The sequence below is a fragment of the Solea solea genome, chromosome 15 (assembly GCF_958295425.1).
Source record: "Solea solea chromosome 15, fSolSol10.1, whole genome shotgun sequence".
Taxonomy (NCBI): Eukaryota; Metazoa; Chordata; class Actinopteri; order Pleuronectiformes; family Soleidae; genus Solea; species Solea solea.
This window is the reverse complement of record NC_081148.1, coordinates 12905089-12926288: the sequence shown is the minus strand read 5'-3', so window position 1 is coordinate 12926288 and position 21200 is coordinate 12905089. Positions and strand designations below refer to the sequence as shown.

Sequence of the window (21200 nt, the reverse complement as noted above, 5' to 3'; positions counted from 1 at the left end):
GATATTTGTGTTTACAAAGCTGAATGTAAATATAAATGTAATTTATGTTTGATTGTCAGTTTATTTCTTTGTCTTTTCATTAAATGCACTCTTAAGAAGGTGAGATTTTCATAAATGCTGAATATGTCTCTCCGTCAAGTTATTCATAAAACAAATATATTAACTTTTCAGTCTTTCACTGAGAGATTAACTAATCAATAGAAACAAATTTAACTATTATTTCACTACTTTTAGACATGTGCAATCTCTTATTGTAACTGTATTTTGTTTTTCTCTTATCTGTGATGAAACATATGCTGACAACTCTGAATTGCATTACCGCTGAATTGGACAGAAACTGGAGACAGATCACTTGTTTAATATGCAAACATCGCCTCTGTTATCACTATGGTGCAGTGAGTAAACCAGGAAATGTTCCCGGGTGAGATTCTATTTTAGTCCTTCTTTTGTTAATTTGTCTATTAATTCCCATTAAGGATGTCAGGAGTCTGGAGCCTCTGTGAGGTTGGAAGCACACGACGACTGTCACACAGTCACACAGCCATTTTACTGAACGCTTTTATTAACACTATAAAATGTTTCCAGTTGTTGGAATGTAAGTATTACATATTACATCGGGGGTCATGGGAGCAACTATCATGTATATTTTAACTTGCTAGAAGAATTCTACATCATCTGAGAGATATTTTTAAAAAACAGACATATTTGACATTATATAAACAAGTTTATTTTATTTACTTAAATTGTATGCTTAACTGACACAAAAAAGTTTTAAATATGCATAAATAAATAAATTGTTTTCCAGATCAGAAAAAATAAAAAATTAGCATTACTCCTTACACTTTTGTGGATGAATGCCTGATAATTCTACTATTATTCCTGCAACTATACTGATAGAGTAGTTAAATAAAACTCAATTTTCTTTTTTTTCAATTGTGAAAAAAGCTATCATACAGAAACTTATCCGTCTTTAGACAAACTGCACATTTTGAATGTTTATTATTAATGGTAACATAATCAAATAATAACAGGACAATGATAACACTCCTTACTTTACATCACCGTACGTTTTTTCCACAAAGATTGCAATTACAGTGAATCAAAAAAAAAGTGAACCATAGTCTGACGAAAGAACATTGTCACGATCTACATTAAATCTCATGTTCTCACACTGCAGTAGCACTCTCTAGTTGATATTTTTCATGTAAAAAAAAAAAACCCAACAGAAAACAGAAAAAAAAGAATATGAACTCGTTCACTGAACATGTCTGTGTTACTTTTTTCTTTGGCAACAACAGCTTTGAAACATCTTGTGGGAGAAACACAAAATGGGCCTTTGACATTACGAGGAGCTGGATTCTCCACAGTAGAAACTTTACATTTGCAGAACAAGTTCAGCATTTTCTGTCCACTCAATCCCAGCTGTCTACAACAGTGATGGTAAAGACGTCCCCTTTAATTCCTGGGCTGGAACAAGATCTTCACGGTCGCACATTAACAATCGGAGGGTATTGTAGAAGCGGCACAGGCACTTAAAGACATTGACACTGACATACAATCTGGTACACAAGTCATGCAGTGATACAACTCGGCCAACATGACCCATGAGGTAATAATTAACATACTGAAGAGCAGAATGAAGCATGGTCTACGTTGATCCAGCCAGTTTTAGTAGCCAAAACACCTCAGCTTTAAACCTTGAATGCAACCCATGCAACAGAAATAAAAGGGAACCAACTTTAGCATCAGATCGTATATATATATACAGTCTTATAGAAATATATACATCTACCAATTAGTCATCTTTTCTACAGTGTCGGTTTGTCTTTAGCTATCAAGCTTGTCCACAGCTTTTGCGGGTGAAGGCAAAGCCATCCAGTTTGCATAAACACTATCATTGGCATATCTTGTAAAGACTGGATTAGTGGCATCATGTCTGTTGAGCGGTACCGGGCTCTTCTCAGGCCAGTTCGGGTATGACATGCCTAAAAACGAGAACATATCATTTTTCTGCACTCAGTGAAACACAAACATCGTGCAGACAGTAAGGCTCTCAAATCAAAACTCTGCAGTGCCCGTCCTGATTTGACTCTCAGGTGTGTAAAGTTGCAACTCTTAAGTTTGCTTCTTTTAAATGAAAAGATCATGTATGATTTTATTTTGGGTGTTTTGGTAATGCGAAAAGCAATAATATGATCTGTGGTTGTCGTCCTGTAGCTGTTGAGAAATGAAGATGGACAGCAAGTAATGAGTTGGGTGTGTTCTGCTTCTGTTTGTCACTTTAGAGTTGCGTTCAAAAGCCTTACTGTTTCTCTGTTCAGCATTGTGTCAGTACTATTTACGTATGGCTAATATACATTAAAAAGTCAGGAAATGTAAGACAATCTGGAATTCAAACCACAGAGAGTGATTGATTCGACAGAGGACCTGTTTCAAATGTTACACGCTGTTCCTTCCAAATGCAAAGAAAATGGTGACAATGGAATGTGGTGAAATGGAAACTATGTACAAATAAAATGCGGGTGAAGTGTGAATATGAGCAGTGCCATATAAACTAAAAATGAAGGGTTTATTCAATATTTACAAATTTTGGGGTCAGCATTTATGTACATTAGAAGCAGGTCCAAAGAAACAAAAAAAGTCAAGACACAAGATCTTTTTTTTTTTCTCTACTGAACCTCACATTTATAATGAAATGGGAGATATGTCAGCATTAATCAGCAAAAAAGGCATGCCTACATCACAGTCACACACACTTGACTATGGAAAAGCCAATCACAACTTGCCAAAAAAGAGAGAGAGATTGTGTTGTGTGTCCTGTTTCTAAAATCTAGTAAATGCATGGGAGATTCTACCATAGAGCTTGTTTTCAATCCATGTGGAAGGGAGGGTTCGAGGGAGAGGGGCGTTATTACAGTCCACTAGTGGAGTGTCCTCTTCAGAGAGGGCGTCATCGTACAGCAGAGCATCGGCAGGCGTGGAAGCTGCAAGGTCCAGGTAATCCTGACAAGAGCAGATAAAGGTGTTTTTAGGCTGCTTAAGAGGAGTGGAGGCACAGCTCATGTTGAGTTGAAGGTCAAAGACATTCACTGACTGTGAGGTCTGTTCAAAAACCTTCTCTTTACCACCTACAATGATTTACCCACTGCCTCTTTTTTTTCTGATAACAGAGACGATGTGATCTTGACTGCAGTATTCTGGGATGTCTGCATTCCCTTGTCCTTAAATGCTCTATATTTAGCTGCCTCACATCAGCAGCAGAGCCCAGACTGGAATGCTCTATGATTACATTGGCCAAGGCCACATTTTAGGATTCAGGCACTAATTATGGTATCTGGAGCATTTTGGGAAGAGGGACAGATCATTCAGTGAAGCAGGCCCAACTTGTGTCTGTGTACGAGAATTTAAAGAGGCAGTGGTGCGTTTTAATGTCCAGCAAAAATGGTTCAACGTTCAGTCATTCATCTTCTACCACCTCCGCTTGTGCCAAACCCAGCTGACATAGGGTGAGAGGCGGGGTACGCCCTGGACCCCGCCTCTCCCCCCAGGTTGCCAGTCCATCACAGGGACACATGGACACAAACAACCAGTCACTCTCACACTCACACTTTCAATTTAGAGTGTCCAATTTGCCGAATCCCCAAATCTGCATGTTTTTTGGACTGTGGGAGGAAACTGGAGAGCCTGGAGAAAACCCACGCACACACAGGGAGAACAATGTTCAGTCCCAACACTGTAACTATGTCATGTTCTTCTTCTTTGTTGAATTTTTTGACATGCTTTACTGTGTCATGTTGGTATGATGTTATTAACCCCTGGTGCTCACTGGGCACAGATCTGCGACACAGGTGCACCCATGGTAATTTGCCGTGGAAATAATACACAACTCCTTATATGGACGTCCCGGGGGTGTGTGTTTATAGGTCACATATTCAGGCTTTATCCAATTTTAAACATTCTGAGTACGTTTTGCTCAGGTGTGTTAATATAGTTGGTGAAAAAAAAAAAAAAAAAGTTTCATCAGATTGTCTAGGTTGTGCTGAAAAAAGGATATATAAGGATAAGGATATATATAACACTCTATATTGCACATCCTTATAGCCTCTGTATATACGGTACGTCTTAACATAGTGATGAAAAAAAACAGCCGAAATGCTCTGTGTTCCCGGATCTGGATCTGGAGTGCATTTAACCCTTTTAAATGCACTCCAGATCCAGATCCGGGTTAACTGACTCTGTACAGTAATGAGCTGAACTTCTCTGTATCACTTGGTGGAAATGCAGCTTAAGATCACAATGATGCATCACTTAATGTGATGCCTGTAATGCATGGAAAGATGATGATTAATTCCTCCCCCTCATTTCTTTCCTGTGGAAGATTATGAATAACTTATTGTGATGTATTGAACAGCGTCACCATACCCGACTTTTCACCATCATCTTTTCGAGCTCTTTGCTGATGTCTGAGAATGTCTGCCTCTTGTCTGGTTCTTGTTTCCAGCACCGAAGCATGAGGTTATACCTGTAGAGGGAAAAAGTTGCACATTGGGACAAGTGTAAGTGTAATGCTATTCTCCCAGATGAGTTATTTTCCACATCTGCATGTGCTGTGGAACGGCGTCTCGGCAAAAATGAGACGATGCTGCGGAGCAATAGAGAGGAGCTCACATTTCCTCTGAGCAGTTCTCTGGTCTTTCCATTCTGTAGCCAGTTTTGAGGAGGTTAAAGAGGCGTTCAGGAGCGATGCCTGGGTATGGATTTCCTCCCAGTGTCACTATTTCCCACAGCAGCACACCAAAGGACCAGCTTGGAAGAAGATAAAAAAAAAATGTAATTAAATTAAAACTCGGAAGCCAGTTCTTTTTTTTTATTATTTTTTTTTTAGGCAAAGGCTAATCTTGGTCTTTCCTGTTTTCAGTCTTCATGCAATACAGCTTGGTTTATTATCTTCATAATTATTGTGCAGATATGACATTGGTATCAATCTTATATCAGTCATATTTTAAATAATAATTGCACTCACACATCACTTTGGGTTGTGTATATGTGATCAAACAAGGACTCTATTGCCATCCATTTAACAGGAATACGGCCCTGGAAAACAAAGAGAGAAATGGTTATTTTTTTATTATTATTTGTTTTCTAAAACATTTGATCTATGAACATTTGTACTTTTCTACTCCCTTTTCTTTTTTTCTTTTTTTTATACCTTGCTCCTCTTAACATACGAGTCCTCTTCATACACGTCTCTGGAGAGGCCAAAGTCTGAGATCTTCATCTTCCTTCCCTCAGCGACGAGGACGTTTCGTGCTGCAAGGTCCCTGTGAACGAGCTGTCAGACCAAGATGCTCATTTCAGCTTCATTCATCTCTCTGCTTTCAACTGACAATTCAACACAGATGATTCAGCGTCATTTAGACCAATATTTAAGCTTTCCTCAACACTTCGACTTGAAATTGTATTTAAAGCTGTAGTGGATAATTTTTGAAACAAAAACAAATGTCTGTTACGTTCAAATCATTGTAAAATTAATTCACACAATGCTGATTAAACCTTTCAGTCCCACATGACTCTGTGATTCTCAGTACAGCAGTGGTGTGTTTCCGTGATGTGTCACAAATGATGGAGGGAAGGCGGAAGCATGATGAAGAAACAGCAGCACATGGTAGGGATACAGACCTAGAGTCATCCTTTGTGAAAGTTCTGCAGGCTCACCTGAGGAGTGAGAAAAGTCTGATGTCTCTGCTCGCCTCCAAGGCTAAAGATGCCAGGAGAATTCTCCTAATCCTCATAGTTCTGCCTCGTGCAGACTGACTCTGCCACGGCCTCTGCTGCTCTTACTGCAGAAGCTTAGTTCAAGTCTGTTTTTACTTCCAGCAGCTTGTTTTTGAACAAACCGCTGAGAAACTATCAGAAAAATAACTTCACTGCTCTGCTCATTCTGTTACACACTGTAGCTATAAACTTGGAAAAACATATGCTGAAACATGTTCAGTCTTAACCGCTATTATTTCAGCTCCTCTGGCTTTTGTATTTAGGCTGCAATCAAAACATTTGAACGTAAACCTCTTTGACAAGTACCTTCATTTCAGCCAGGTACAGCATGCCTCTGGAGATCTGCCATGCAAAGGAGATCAGGTCGCCCATGGTGAGCGCCCTGTCATCTGGGTTCTCCAGGTAGCTGGAGTTTCGGTTGGCGTCCCTGCCCATGTAGCTCGGGCCAACTTTCCGACTCTCGCGCAGGAAGTTGCGGAGCGACCCATATTTGGCGTACTCCACAATCAGATACAATGGTCCTATTGAGAGAAACGCAGCACTAAGACCCCATGTGCAACACACATGCCCCGGGTGTGAATGGCAGGTGGAGTGAGGCCTTACCTTCCTGGCTGCAGGCTCCATACATCTTTATGACATGCGGATGGTTGACTTGCTTCAGTAAAGTGAATTCCGACAGCAGGTCACGCAGCTCACTGTGTGAGGCGTTCTCTGTTATGGAGGAAAAGCAGGGATTGTAATGAAAAAAACATTTGTCTCTCCAGACATTAATTTCTCATATATCATCATGACTTCCAGGCTTGTCTGGTCTTTGCCCGGCTTGTCTTACCTTTAAGCATTTTCACAGCCACAGTGGTGTAACCTGCTTTTCCTTTCAGCCGGAAAGCTGTAGCCTTGACAACTTTTCCAAACTCTCCTTCTCCTAAAGTCTTGCCAAGTACAAGGTTTTTACGAGGAAACTCCCACTTTGGATCTTCCTGTTGAAACAGTGTGATATCTCCAGTTTCTCAAATGTTACAACAACACAGAAGAAAGAGGGAAAAAAATGTCTTATAAAAGAAGCTTACAGGTATTTTAAAGGTATCAGGCTCAATAGAGTCCTGTGAGCCCCGGCGTAAGTTGTTTGCAGGGAAGCTGATGGGATAAGCCTGAGCTGGCCGACGGAACGTCATTTCTGCAGAGGCTATCGGTGGTTTCGGCGAGTTCTTGTGATACCGGTGAATGAAGTATGAGGACAGGAGGATGGAGGCGACAAAGGAGAGCAGCAGAGACGTGGCGATGATGGTCTTGCACATGTCATCACATATCGCCTCTGGAGGAGGAGGATATTGCACAAGTGTCATTTTTCAAGAAAGCCGCTATCAAATTTCTGGTTCCTTCTTGAGATGACATGACATAGGACCTCACAGAGACATTTTATCACCAACTGCTTGGTGTGATTTATGACAACTCACCCTCAATATCTTCCTTCTCACAGAAGCATCTCTCAGAGTAGCAGTAGCAGGTTCCATATCCAGCTTTAATCCCGTTCCCTAAACCTCGTTCATGACCTCCAATCACGGTCTCCTCTTCAGAGACAAGTGAAATGCTTTTAGTTACACGTCTACATTACATAGGATACCTGATTTTTTTTCTTCTTTTTTTAATCATGTAGTATTTGCAGGAAAATACATGTTTCATACTTGTACAGTCTTGTGGGCATATTAATGGGTCTTTGCTTTCCACTGCATCACAAAAGCTATCTGGGCACGTCCGCAGATCAGGCGAGCAGGTTGAGTAATATTCAGATATTCCTGAAACAACAGATGACAAACAATCTGCACTTGATGAACATCAATGCATACATTTCATTGCCAAGGACACTAATTTTGAGGTTTAGTTCACTTGGCCTAAAATTAAGGGTTTAGGTGTTTAAACAACAAGGCACCACTGTGGGCACTAGCCTACATTTTGTTAGTGCTTGTATTTATCATAATTAAAACCACACTTTCCATGACTTGCATCCTGTTGCAAAAAAGCATGTAACTGAAAGGAATACACGTGCTGGATCCAGGCTTTAATTTGTTCCATTGCCACCACTGTGAGAAACACGTTTTCCTACATAGTCTCATTGGGTTCGAGGTCTATTTGATGATGGTAATTTTTAATGCATTAAACCGTACCTTTCTCTGTGCCTTGCCTCCACTGACATCTCCCTGTGGTTGCCCCCAGGCCTCGGACAGACTCACAGTCTCCCCGTCGCCTGTTTTCGGCACAGGACAGGAACTGCTGGTTCTCCTGGCTGCCTTTGTTTACTATTTTCAACAGAGCCACACAACACACATAAGCAATCTGTAACAGGCATTTAGGGAAAAGGGAAACATTTTTAAAAGGATGCCTCATGTGTAAATTGCAAGGAGTTGCAAAGTTCCAAGAGAACACTAGCTCTAAACTCTAAACATAAGGTTAGATTTCTATAAAAATCTTTAAAAAGTGGGAATAGTCTTCCAGTTTGCTGGTTGAAGCTAATCTGGAAGTAAGAATATAATAAATAGCCACCAAGGGGCGACTCAACTCCATTCAATAGGTGCCTGGTTTACAGATGACATCTTAGGTAGCAAAACCTCAATATGGTGCAAGTAAAAGTAAATCTTGAGGCTTCACTTGATAAAATCTTGATAAAAAGTGGACCCTGTCTGTTGCAGTTTCACCTTCACTATCCAGTTGGATGTGGATCTGTGTGGTGGCCTCCTGCTTTGTGTGCTCCTCCTGGGCGACAACAAAGTACTGCAGGTCCTGGCACTCGGGCTTGCGCAAAGCCTCCGAGTCGTTCACATAGAGCAGTCCCCACATCTCGCCAGGAGACTGGGTAATGCTAATGGCTCCGTAGCAGAACTGCAAGTCAGCAGATGCGTTCCTATCTGGCACCTCGAGGCGGTACGTGACACTGAAGCCATCAAACTGCTGGCAGTTTTCCACGCACACTCTGCCAACCTGAGAGGAAAGAAAACAAGGGAATAAAAACGCCACATCATTATGGGTCATTAAAGAGAAAAAGACTTCCAGCAGGTGGCAGTAATGTCTGTAAGTGAGTCAGCACTGCTGTGGAATGAACACTCGAACATTTCAAAGTAAAATAAAATAATCTTAAAATGATTGCAGCATCAAAACTCTGAAACCCATTTACTTACCACATGAGCACCAACAGAAATGTGCAACCTCTGACTATTACCTTGACTATTTCGATCTTCATGCATGATACGACGTCCACTAAAACACTGGTCACAGATCTATTTGTTTTGTGACAATTTCTTCCACTATAAAAAAACCTCAAAAACATTTCCGACAACACAGGAATGTTGGAGTTGATCTGCTGCTACTTAAGAATTGTGCTGGTAAATCTATGCAGACCGTAGACACAAAAACTTAGTGTCACTGTTTCCGTTGGTTAAATGCCACTGCAATCACATTAAGAGTAGACTTATATTGGCCAATATATTAAGGAGAAATAATTGCAGTGGCTAACACATTTTGTAATAGCCTATAAATTCAGTTTATGACTGACTTGTAACAAATTTCTACTTTGGCATTTGGTAAGTTTTACCTGAGCATAAACGGAAGCTCTGCGCGTCAGTGTGAACGTGTGTGTGACGTTTGCGAAGCGGATGTGCACTGGTAAGATGGTGATGTTGAAGTGCAGCAACACTGTTCCCTCTAGACCAGGGTAGGTTGTGTCATTGACCAGGTAGTCCAGCTGCACGGAGCGATTCTCATTCACATACAGGTTCCTCTTCAGGACAAGCTCTAAAATCAGAGAGAACAAAAACATGTATACATTAAAAACTACGGTGATGATAAAAACAGGTGACTTTCAGGACCTGGATTTACTCACGGTAGTCGTGAATGGTCTCTCGAATGCCTCCATGAGCAGCTTTCTTTTCACTGAAGGTGCCTTTTATGTCAAACGTTTTATTTATCCACGCATCACTATTGAGCAAGGTCCCCCTGTACTTACTGTGACTCTTGTCAATGTGAAAAATGGGTGTTAAATCCCTGTCAAAGACAAACAAGGTTCCAAAGGAGCCACCCTAAGGATAAAAAAACAAGACAGTGAGACAGTGTCTGACATTGAGTGACCAGACCAGTGCTCCCTCTCCCGCTCACCTTTGTACGATTGAAGCTGATGATAATATCTGTTGCGTCTGTTCCGTTTACATATGGTGCGTTATCATCCTCGTCCATAACAAACACGTCCAGGGAAGTCTCCACCTTGGTGATGACTGTTTCTGTTCGGACTGTACAGACCAGCAGGAGTCTGTAGCATTCGCTCTCCTCGCGGTCTAATGGAGCGGTCACCACCAGCTCTGTGGAGTTGTCGTTCACAGCAAATGGCGCTGGGGTCTCTGAGAAGAAGTGGAAGAGGGACAAACTGTGTGTGTTAACTGTGTGTCTTCGTCACAAAAAGGTCTGACGTGACCTTTGCAACAGCAGCAATGGAATAAAAGTCAAACTAGTGTAACTGTACTTCAGGTGTTTGAGAGTCATTCAGTCGACACATGTGTACAACGGCTGCTAACGTTAGGTAACATGAGCCACAATGAGTGTCACTGCTGCGTCTCGTTCGTGTGTTTCCCCACACCACCGATTTGTTTATGACTTTAGTTTCTGATTTATCTCTGACAGAAAAGGTTTAACATGTCACATGATTTTTGTTTTCTCAGACACACACAGAGAGAGAAATCTGCCCTTCACCTGAAATAATCATAACCTACGTAAGAGATGTGTCTGAGTTACACAGGTGTGAGTGTTCACACATGTCTTTGTTTCTGACCTGATTCCACATTATAAGAGATGGTGTAGTTAGGACAAACGTTGAGTCTGGTAAGACGTCGGAGTTGCCTGATGGCCCCGGGGAACCTGTTCTCCATTATGTGAGGGTTGGCGGTGTCTCTGTGGGGGAAGCACAGTTCCTTCATATCTGTCTGAGCACACTGTGGCAATGTGGCGTTGACAAAGTCCAGAGTGATCCGAGGGGCGTTTTTGTTCATGCAGTGAGGTTTCCTGGAGACGTTGGGTAAGACTGTGGCATGAAGGACCAACTTCTTCACTGACCACAAATGTTGATCTAAAGGGATTCACAGCCAAAAGAAAAAACAGGAGGCATTTTAATCTCAGACAGTGCTCTTTTTGTTGAATGGATTTCCTTTTTACAACCTGAACACAAAGCCAAAGCATTATTAGTATGCAAAGAGCACAAACATCAAGAAACTACTTTACTATCACTCATGCAGCAGTGAAACAGGAATATACAGAGACCCTTTTACTATTTTGGACTTTTGTATATTACCATGAAAATGTGTGTACCCAACTCACTTGGGAAGGTGAAGTCGCTCTCCTCAAGGGTTTTGTTTAAGGACAATATTCCAGTGTTAATGTCCATGTGGAACCAGGAGTTGTGGGGTGGACGTTTGAGCGCGCTCCAGCACAGGTAGAAATGCGGCCGCTCGGAGTCGTTGTCCAGCATAGCGTGGACCTGGAGGATCGGTGTACCTGCAGGCTGGCCCACGTATACCGTCTCAATGTACTCCTTCTGAGGAAAGTACAACCCTGTCACTCCTGGAGAATTGACAAAAACAAAAAAAAAAGATATAGTCAGCTGTATTTGTGATTTACAGTATCATTTTGAGCTGAAGTCAAGCTTCAGTTCAATATTCACTGTAAAATTGATTTAAAAAGTGATGAAACATGACACATGATTACATACTCTGTGGTATAATGTGAGGATGAAAACTTAAAGATGTTTGTAAACGCATTGTTTTTAAAATATGATTTGGATTTCAACATTATTTATCATTCAGTCCTAGTTCTGCTCGTTGTACATGGTTTGTATTTTATATTGCATTTTGTAGTTTGACATTCATTCACTCATTCACTATCCCAACGCTGCGCACACTTCATGCCCGAGGAAGACACTTTCGGATGTGGACTGAACCACCAACCCCCTTATTAGCAGATGACCTATCCTGTCTCCTGTTCCACAGCAGCAGCCCTGATAACTGAAAAATAAGGCCTTACATTACTGTCTTATTACAGAGCAGGATAACAGCCGTTATCCCACTCAGACATCTCTTCCTGTATATTTGATAGCGACAACAATGCACACTGTCAAACCTGTCTGGGCAGTGAGTGGAAATTAAGACATACATGGAGTATGACAGGTTCAGTTTTCGTCTCCTCTGATGCGTTTTTCATCTCCTCCACTGCAGCGGAAATTGAAAGGGGGGCTCAAATGACACTTATGCAGCTCTTTTAATGAATTTCTCATGTGGTCAATAACGTGTGGTTTCCGCTTCTCCTTGCGTTCACCTTGAGAAGCTTAATTACAAGGGAAAACATGATATGTAGGATAAATGAATCACGGCTCTGTTGCCGTGTGGTGGTGTGGATGCATGCACGCATGTATGTGTTTGGAGGGGGGGTAGTCCATAAAAAGCTATAGCAGGCCGTGTGTTTTACAGGAAAATGGAGATGTGAGTGTTCCTCCTGTAATTATACCCCTGTTATGTTCCTCTTTGACGACAGTCGGCGACCATTTAGGGAACGCACTAATGTCATTAGCAGACAGCAAAACTAGATTTTCTATTTCTGTTGGTGCAGTTGAGGCTTCAGCTCTGGTTTCAGACATTGATTTAATTTCATGAGGCTTGGATGACAGGAGGCTGAGCTGATGGATAAAATGTGGCCGTCCTTCCTGAAGGATAAAGATGGAGATACACAAACAGAGGCCACAGCCCTTTTTATTAAGTGTCCCTGGGACAAACACAAACAGCAGGCCACTTGATTGTAAATCCTGCTGGGATGGCAGGAGTCACTTTCATGACTACTGACATTTTAGGGATGACTTTTGATTTTTTTAATCCCATCACTGTGTTAATATACTGAGTGTTGTGAGGGTAATGTATCAGTCCCAGGTTTAGGAGCACAGTTAGATACATAGATCTGTCAGTTGAACCAATAGAAGTATATGTTCTGCACTGTTTTTTGTTTTTGTTCTGTAACATTTCTATACAAAACAAAACCACAAATATATGTTGCTGGTTTTTTTTTTAAAAGAAGATGCTATATTTACGCTATATTTCCTAAATCACAAATCAGTTCTTATATTCAGACAACACTATCAGCTCAACAATCAATACAGGATGTAACAAATTACATATTTTAAAAAACAAGGTTGAAAAGATAATTGATTGGAATAAATAATGAAAACCTAACATTTTATGTTGTACATATTTTCATATATATATATGTATTACATGAAAAATTACAGACTTTGTTATTATGGGAAGTAACACACAGTAAATGCAATCAATACAATCTTCATCTCTGGACATAAATCGACCATTAGAGGGAGCTGTTATCATAGTGACACAAGCCTAAACCAGACAGAAAGGAAAACTGTTCCTCAATATTCATCAGAATACACATTGGTCTGTACTAATTTGATGAAACACTAAAGATCCTTGATTTATTTGCAGTTTTAACACGCTATAACATCCATCATTCTACATCGCTTCATTAAATAAATACAGACAATTAATCCACACAAATCTCACACAAATAAAACTAGACGGAGCAACATATTAACCAATAAGAGCCGTATGCATTTATGAATACTGGCACACAGCCACAGTGATTGGACTGCATGCAACACAATTCGTTTATATCATTCAAAATTCAATTTCTTTCCAGGACAGAGGCCAACAGAAAGCAAGCAGTTTATATCAAAACTAATTAATTGAATGGATCAAGCAGGCCTCTCTTAGCAAATGGCATCTTTTGTCGGTGAAGCCATGATGACAAATTTCAGCGTGACTCATTACCTCCTCCAAACGATGCACAAGAATGACGGGAAAATAGACAGTAATGACAACTCACATCTTAACACCATACATGGAATGTTATTATTATTATTATTGTTATTATTTTCTTTCTTTTTTTAAATAAACACACTGCAGCACATGATTTGTTTCATATGTCTTGAGGACAGCAAAACACAAATGTTCACTTGAGGTTGAAACATAGGGAATGACATAATGCTGTTTTGAACCAGCTTGATGTGTCATAAATCAAAGTGAGTAAACATTCGCTTCATAGTCCGACCTTTTACAGCCCTCAAACACCCATAAAGCTGATGCTCAGCTGCAACATATAGTGTCATTTCTTCAAAAGCTAGAGTAAGTAATTTTGCAAACAAAGCCAGTGTTTGAACAGGAGGACTCTTGTAGCAATTCATGTTGACAATAGATATCATGTACTGCTGAGTGGATAGTGAAACTGGACTGAAAAACAACAATGTGAAACACTCTCAGTCATCTACACCCGTATGCTCTCCCTGTCCCTGTCTGGCTCTGATTTTTGCAGTTACCTTGAGTTTAAATGGTCACTGTCTCGTTTTGTGTCATATTTTTTAACAGTGGAAGGACAAAGAGGACAAAACCTCATCACAAAATCGGAAACCACGTGCTCAGTCAGCCACAGACCACAGTGTGTCTGGGACTGGTCAGAGCTGATAGGGTGGAACGCCCTCTCCGTCGTCCCAGACAAAGACAGGAACTCAATTAGCTCAATGCGTGCTTCGGCTGATAGATTTACCAGCTATGAGCTCATGGGCTGGACTAACCCACAAGCTTACTAATCTACCTCTATGAAACAAAACATGGATCTCCCACCCTCACTGAGTGTCCCCATCAAAGACATGGCGGTTAAAGAGAAGTGACCCAGTCAAGCTGCTGTATGATTCAGTCCCTCACTAATCTTGTTCATGGACTGGAGCTCCCGCGGTGCGAGCTCAGCCCCATGCCCTCTGATTCCCAAGGTCAACATGTGCTACATCAGTCCTTTGTAACGACCCATCGGCCAGGCCGTGTATCTGGCAGCAGACCAATCAATAACAGTAGTAATCAACAGTGATGCTGATTGTTTTCCACTGATGAGACAGACGAGGGGAACGGTTGAGGCCTGCATGTGTGTAATCATCTGTGCCGCACGTAATGTGAACCCACTTCTTTAGCTGGGCGCAGAAACATTACATCAACAGTATGGGTTTCATTTCACAGCCAGCTCCATAATTTGCTCCATCAATATCCATATTTTTCTTAAGAATCCATCACCTATTACAGAGAAACTGCAGCGAGAAGCATGAAGTGGCACATCACCCGGTTATATGGTGATGGTAATACAATAAATATTATAATCACTGTGCTTCCAAAGATGTAACAGTTATGGGACTGGTTCTCTGATTCAATTAACTAAAAAGCTGCACATTGGGCTATAATTCCATTTATGAAAGCTATTATTGATTATAATGTTTCTGAAATCTTTGTCTGGTTTCCACTTTAGCCATATCACACTGCATCCAGAACCTGGATTTAATATAGTACTGACTGTGAAGCTTTCAGTCTCAAAACACTGAGGTCTAATGAGCAGAGAAGGTCATTTCCTGTCATGATCACACAGTCATCAAAGTTTTCATCAGAGTAATATGATACCTGATCTCAGTTTGGAGGGGGCAGTCAGGCTCCAGGTAATTACTCAGTTTACCGAGATGCATACCGTAACATAATAATCAATTACCCAATAATGTAATCCAATTAGCCCTCAGAGAATACAAGACCTGAGATCCAATGAGCCATGTTCATCAGTCATAAAGAAATCGAATAGAACATCTCCTTGGGGGTTTGTTACAAGTATAAATTCAGTTTAAGAATTCCTCTGGGGGTGACAGTGGCATCAAAAATTGAACATGTGGTACATTATAGAGCTCCAGACTGATGGACAAGTCATTAGTCTACTTTTATTAAAATAAATAAATCTCATGTACAGAGACATGGGCAAGTGCTGAAAATGTCTTTCTGCCACAATTGTCATGAAGCTTTCACTCTAACAGATGATTGATTTCTGAGCAATGTTTTCTGCTACCACTCCAAATTGCCAAATACAAAGCAAGAATAACAGACTCTTCACAGTTTGAGAATTTAAACTAAAACTAATCACATCGCTGTGTTCACTCACTGTGTCAAAGGAAAGTGTAAAATATAAACATGCACTGGACAGATTAACAAACGTAAGCATACTGTTTCTACTAAAGATGACCAAAAAGATGGTCAAAAATTCATATTGCCATTATTTAAACGGATATTGTGGTTGCGATAGGATTCATTATTGGAACAACTTGTCATTTTTACATTCAAATCATAAAGATTTGACATTTTTTGAAGTCTATCCACAAACAAAGCACACTTTCAGACATTGAATTCTTCCACCCACTGCAGAATATCACCATAATGCTGTTTTGGGTATTGCACGTTGGTTTTATTGCAAGTTCGACTGCTTTTGCAAGTAATTGTGCAGTTAGTCTGTACAAAATGTATAGAAATCTACTCAGACATTTGAGAACGGATCCCTTATGATCCCTGGTGCCACTGGCAGGACTAAAAAGCAGGCGTGCGCCTGATCTTTTATGTTACATCTTGTCATTATTTGAGGTCTGCACTGTTCTTATGAATCAAATCAAAATTGTTAGTAGGCATTTCCATAGCGCTTAAACAGGGATTACAAGTACTGTGTGTAACATTTTAACATCATTAATCCCACATTTGTCCTGTTAATGTGGGATTAAAACAAAGATAAATGATTGGTAACTATTGGTTGTACTAGTGTCTAAATGCTTGTTGTACTGTGTGTCACCACGTCATGTTTAATGGTGGATGATGGATTACATTATGGAAGGGAGGGGCCATAATTTATGGCAGAGAATGGAGGGCACTGATCTTTCAGCATAAACGGAAGTAAGGCTTTCAGAGTGTCTCTCTCACTGGCAGGTGGAGGAACGTGATCGAAAAATAATTTCCAACATATTTACCCACGTCTCTAGGGTGAAGGACGAAACAAATGGACAGAGTGGTAGCAGGGTGTGGCAGGTGGAGGAGGGGCAAGCAGGAGTATTCTCTGTCTGATAAGAAGTAACAGGGTTTGTGGGAAACTGACTGGCACTGTTTGGACCAACAGCAATGTACTTGCAAATTTAAATGTCATAAAATGTGTTCATCCCATTTAAATAACAGCCCAGACTAACTAACATCCAGCTCTAGAGTATCCCACATTCAGATTCAAATGAGCAGAACCTGTCCTTTGTTATGTTGACGGTTGTAAATGACGGGTCAAACACAGCGTGCACCGCTAGGCGACCAGAAAATAACTTGTCAAGACTCATGTGATACAAGAGGAATAAATGCCCCGAGGACAGAATTTCAATCAATGTCTCCTTGTCCTTTCACCAGAAAATTAGATTCTAGCCATGCATGAGAGGGAAGTGTGACCCTGAACTGACTACAGGATCAGGGCGAGAGCTTTGACAGGTAGGAGCAGCATGCATGCAGGCCACGAGTACCAGAAGCAACAACAGTGAGAGTTAGAGGTCGGGATTCTGGCCCACACCAGGCATGATGTTCAAAATAACCGTTCATTCAGTTTGATCAAAAACTGAATGAACGTAATGATGGAGTTTTCAACAAAGTTTTGGTGAAAAACTGATAACCTGGCAAAAGGAGTGAAAAACTGAAAGGTTCAAACTGCTGCATCATTGTTCTGATTCTAATACAATTTTGATTTTACTGAACGTTCCAAATGTTAAAACTGCATTTGTGGCAAACCACATGCTTACATTTTATTTTATTTATTTTTATCACTTTTTATCTCATCTCCTTGTCTTAAAAAGAACCCCCCCCCCCCCCCCCCCCACAGATTTTCTCAGCATGTATGGCTGAGTGCCCTTTCATTTCCTGGGTAAGGTTAAGATTTAATGATTGGAGTGCAGCTGAGGCCAGATGGTTGTGGTTTTATATCACATGGTGAGGTGTACGTTGTATGCCAACATTTTTATTTTAAGTGAATAATCTTTTTTTTTTTTTAAAGTCACAAACAGAGAATTGTATTTCTTTCTGCTGCATCTCTGGGGGAGTTTTTCTTCATAAGACCCAAAGAAAATCCCTGCTGTTTACATCGTTTTATGTAAAAGACAAACTTCACAGCACAAATATTGTGTTGAGATGTTTTCCAACTGTACTGTGAGAGGTGGTGACAACAAAAGAGTAATATTGACAGGATTTACAATGCATCTGCAGGCAACATGAAACAGAAGCTTCACTAAATCCTATGTAATTAGGAGCTAAATCAAATATCAGCATGTACGAAATGAGATTTATTGACCTGGTCCTTCTCAAAGCAATGATACTGATGAAAATCATAATTGTAATGCAAGGACAAGGAGAAGCAGCAAAAGAGGCTGCAGTCATCCATGGCTTCCTCTGGGATGGGGGGGGGGGGGGGGGGGTCATCACTGAGGATTACCGCTTGGTTAAGGTTTCAAAGGTCAGAGGGTGAGGTGGGGTCAAAGATACAGTAACAAGGTCACGGTGGGAGATAAACCAATCAATGCTTTTATGTGAAAACATCTGCGACTCTTCTTGTGGAAGTGATGGATTACACGGACGCATTTGTCAAGATGACTTGGTTAATTTCGATAAAGGCTTTTACCAGGTTTCGTCATAAAAGCTGCTCTTCAGTGCTTAGGTCGACATCAAACTACTCACATCATTAACTGGTTTGAATTTAAATTAATCAAATGAAGCAAAGGTCATTTCAGCAAATCCCCACCCAGAGGCACAGCAGTCAGACCCACCGTGACAGTCCAGAAAACGTACGTGCTGCTGCTCTTCGCTGAATAACTACAAAAAAAACATCTTTACACCCAAATTACAACCAAAAAAAGAGCTTCCAATTAAGTGTAATCCATGTATTGAACTGCTTTTCTTTTCTACGTGGTGCCTCATTGCAACACTGTAGCCACATTTAAGAATGCTGATTGCTCTGATTGCCAGTTTCATTTCTTTGATTATCTCAGCAAGAAAAACTAAACTCATCAGTAACCACAAAACTATAATTATAAATTCTACCATACAATCATTATTATAACTTCTGCTTTCACTGGCATGGGCACATTCTGCACTAAAATCATTTCTGAGATGAAATCATTTGCATTGGGGGACACAAAAAAGACATCAAAGGATAAAGTTAAATTAATTAAAATATGAGCACTGGGAAATCCTCAAAACGACTTGTGTGTCGAGCTGTAAACACAGAGCAGGAAATGGTTCTTCCTGTAAATGACGTCAACAAGCAGAACATCCTCCTAAAAGTGACACCGAACCAAACAACAAAATCAATCTGATGTGTCATTTTGAAGCGGGTTAGCGTCCGACATGCAATCTGAGCACTGTGTGCACTGGTATAACAAGCAATATTTTTTTTTAAAGAAAACAAACAGCCAGTGTTTGCCCAGAGATAGGAGCAGCTGCTGCACACCTGCCCATGGCTCGCTTCTTCACCTCTCTGAGCAAGTCTCGCTCTTTTGTTCCAACAAACAGGCAGGTGATGGGCACTGCCTTTAATGTAGGGTGTACATTTCAGCACCCGTTTAATTACCATGTCGGCCTTGACATATGAAATCGAACTAGACCAACTAGTTACCTATAAATATCACGGGAAAGGCCTGCTGACCGTAGTGTTGGAAAATAAAAGAACAGGAATGCAAAGTGAATGCATGTTGGATGTGTGATAATGTCTCTGTGATATAAATTTATGACTCTCAGCCTCTTTGTGTTGTGAATTCCACTGTCTGTCATGAAGATAAATAATCAGAGAGCGTTGTGTGCAACTGTGGCACCTTAAGAATTAATCATTGTAACAACTCTGCAGGAAACTGCTCCCTTTGGTCTAAGCCTGAACAGTTTCCTGGTAAGTTCACACTCATGCAGACATGAAATAGCACGATAACCATATTTTCCATATCTCAATTCCCCCCAAAAACACTGAGCGGTTTAATCTTTTTATTTCAATCCTACATTCCTGATAAATGTAGGATTGTAGGTCCTGACAGTGACCTCTGCTAAGACTGGTTTTAAGTCCAAAAACAAACTCAAAAATTCCACACAACGGCCTATATTTGTCCCAGCATCACATTTGACGTCCTTGCAGCACACAGAGATTTGCACACTCCTCAGCTATGAGAGACACTTTAAATATAGACTGCATGGGATCGGCAATGTTGGTACAGTTGGGCTGAGGGATTGTGACTGGGATTAGAATATTATGATTTATGGCTCTCTTTATTTGACTGTAGGACTCAACGCGTGGTGCCATGCATAACAGCCAGCAGCACAATGTGAGCATGAAACACTGTGTTGCCATTTTGGAAAAGTCACTTAGCCTCCAAAAATGTTGCCGTGAAGTTCCTCACAAGAGCAACTGTGTTATCAGTTACCACCAGTTACTTCCAATTATATTCAACCATCATAGTCATTTAAACACAGAACTATGTGGAGTTCATTTAAAGAAAGTGAATCTCAAACCAAACGTGTTTTTGTTTATGTTCAACAACAACTTATAGCTTTTCTGTTTGAGAGGAAGGAAAGAGAAGATGCTGAAAATAAAAATAAATGCCTCAAAACAGAGAAAACTCAACTGCTCCTTTTTTTTTTCTTTTTTTTAATTAACCATTAAGCAGTACATTTAATGTAACTGCTGATTTATTTGCGTAAACAGATTAAAATAAACCTGCTTTACATTTGGAAACACGGTGGATCACAGTGTGTGTTGCAGCTTCATCGTTTGCTCCTCGCGTCTCACATGCAAACTGATGAGCATCTGTAATCTTACCTTCAAGCAGCAGCAGCAGCAGCATCAACACGGCGATGTTTCCACGAGAGAAACCAGAACTTAACCCCATTTTCGCGCACCATAAGTAAAAGTTTGTGAATGAAACGTGACTTTAAAAAAGTTCCTTTGGCAAAAAGAATACAAACAAAATTTAAATAGTTCGGAAAAAAAAAATCAAGCCACAAGAGTCAAAAAAGGGCGATGTATAAACCAGTGTGCGTCCCGAGTGCGCGGTTCTCTCTCTGGGCAGACACAGAGAGATGAAGTCCTCCTCAGTATCAGGAGAGTGTGTGTGTGTGTGTGTGTGTGTGTGCGCGCGCGCGCTGTTCCTCCACTGGCTGCTGCGCTCACAGACTAAATGACCAGGAGGAGGAGGAGGAGGAGATCCATTCACCACCTCTACACTCACTCACTGCTCCATTGCTTCCGCAGCAGCAGCAGCAGGCGTTTACAGGAAATTTAAGAGCATAATTTAACAGCAGGTCAGTCATCTCATTACCACACGCAGAGGAAAAAAATGATAAACAGTTATTATTATTATTATTATTATTTTAAATGTGTAATGGCGCACTTTAAAGGCGCAGACACTGGGTCTTAAAGGGCATCAACGTGGATCATTTTAATAAAATATTTACTTTGGGGTTTTCAAATTTAGGGACAAAATGACACAA

The 21200-nt window shown here is 40.6% G+C and overlaps 1 protein-coding gene across 1 annotated transcript; it reads right to left on the bottom strand.

Annotated features, from left to right (window-relative positions):
* Window positions 1–980: 980 nt before the first annotated feature.
* On the bottom strand, window positions 981–20856 carry ret (ret proto-oncogene receptor tyrosine kinase). Its single transcript, XM_058652104.1, has 20 exons — window positions 20530–20856; window positions 11128–11370; window positions 10586–10879; window positions 9919–10157; window positions 9647–9842; window positions 9359–9558; window positions 8466–8748; window positions 7938–8069; window positions 7458–7568; window positions 7230–7343; window positions 6843–7087; window positions 6605–6752; window positions 6379–6486; window positions 6082–6296; window positions 5210–5332; window positions 5024–5094; window positions 4669–4806; window positions 4423–4522; window positions 2856–3003; window positions 981–1985 (listed from the first exon to the last, which is right to left on the bottom strand). The coding sequence occupies exons 1-20, from the start codon at window positions 20597–20599 to the stop codon at window positions 1828–1830; spliced, it is 3336 nt and encodes a 1111-aa protein (XP_058508087.1). The 5' UTR covers window positions 20600–20856; the 3' UTR covers window positions 981–1827.
* Window positions 20857–21200: the final 344 nt, after the last annotated feature.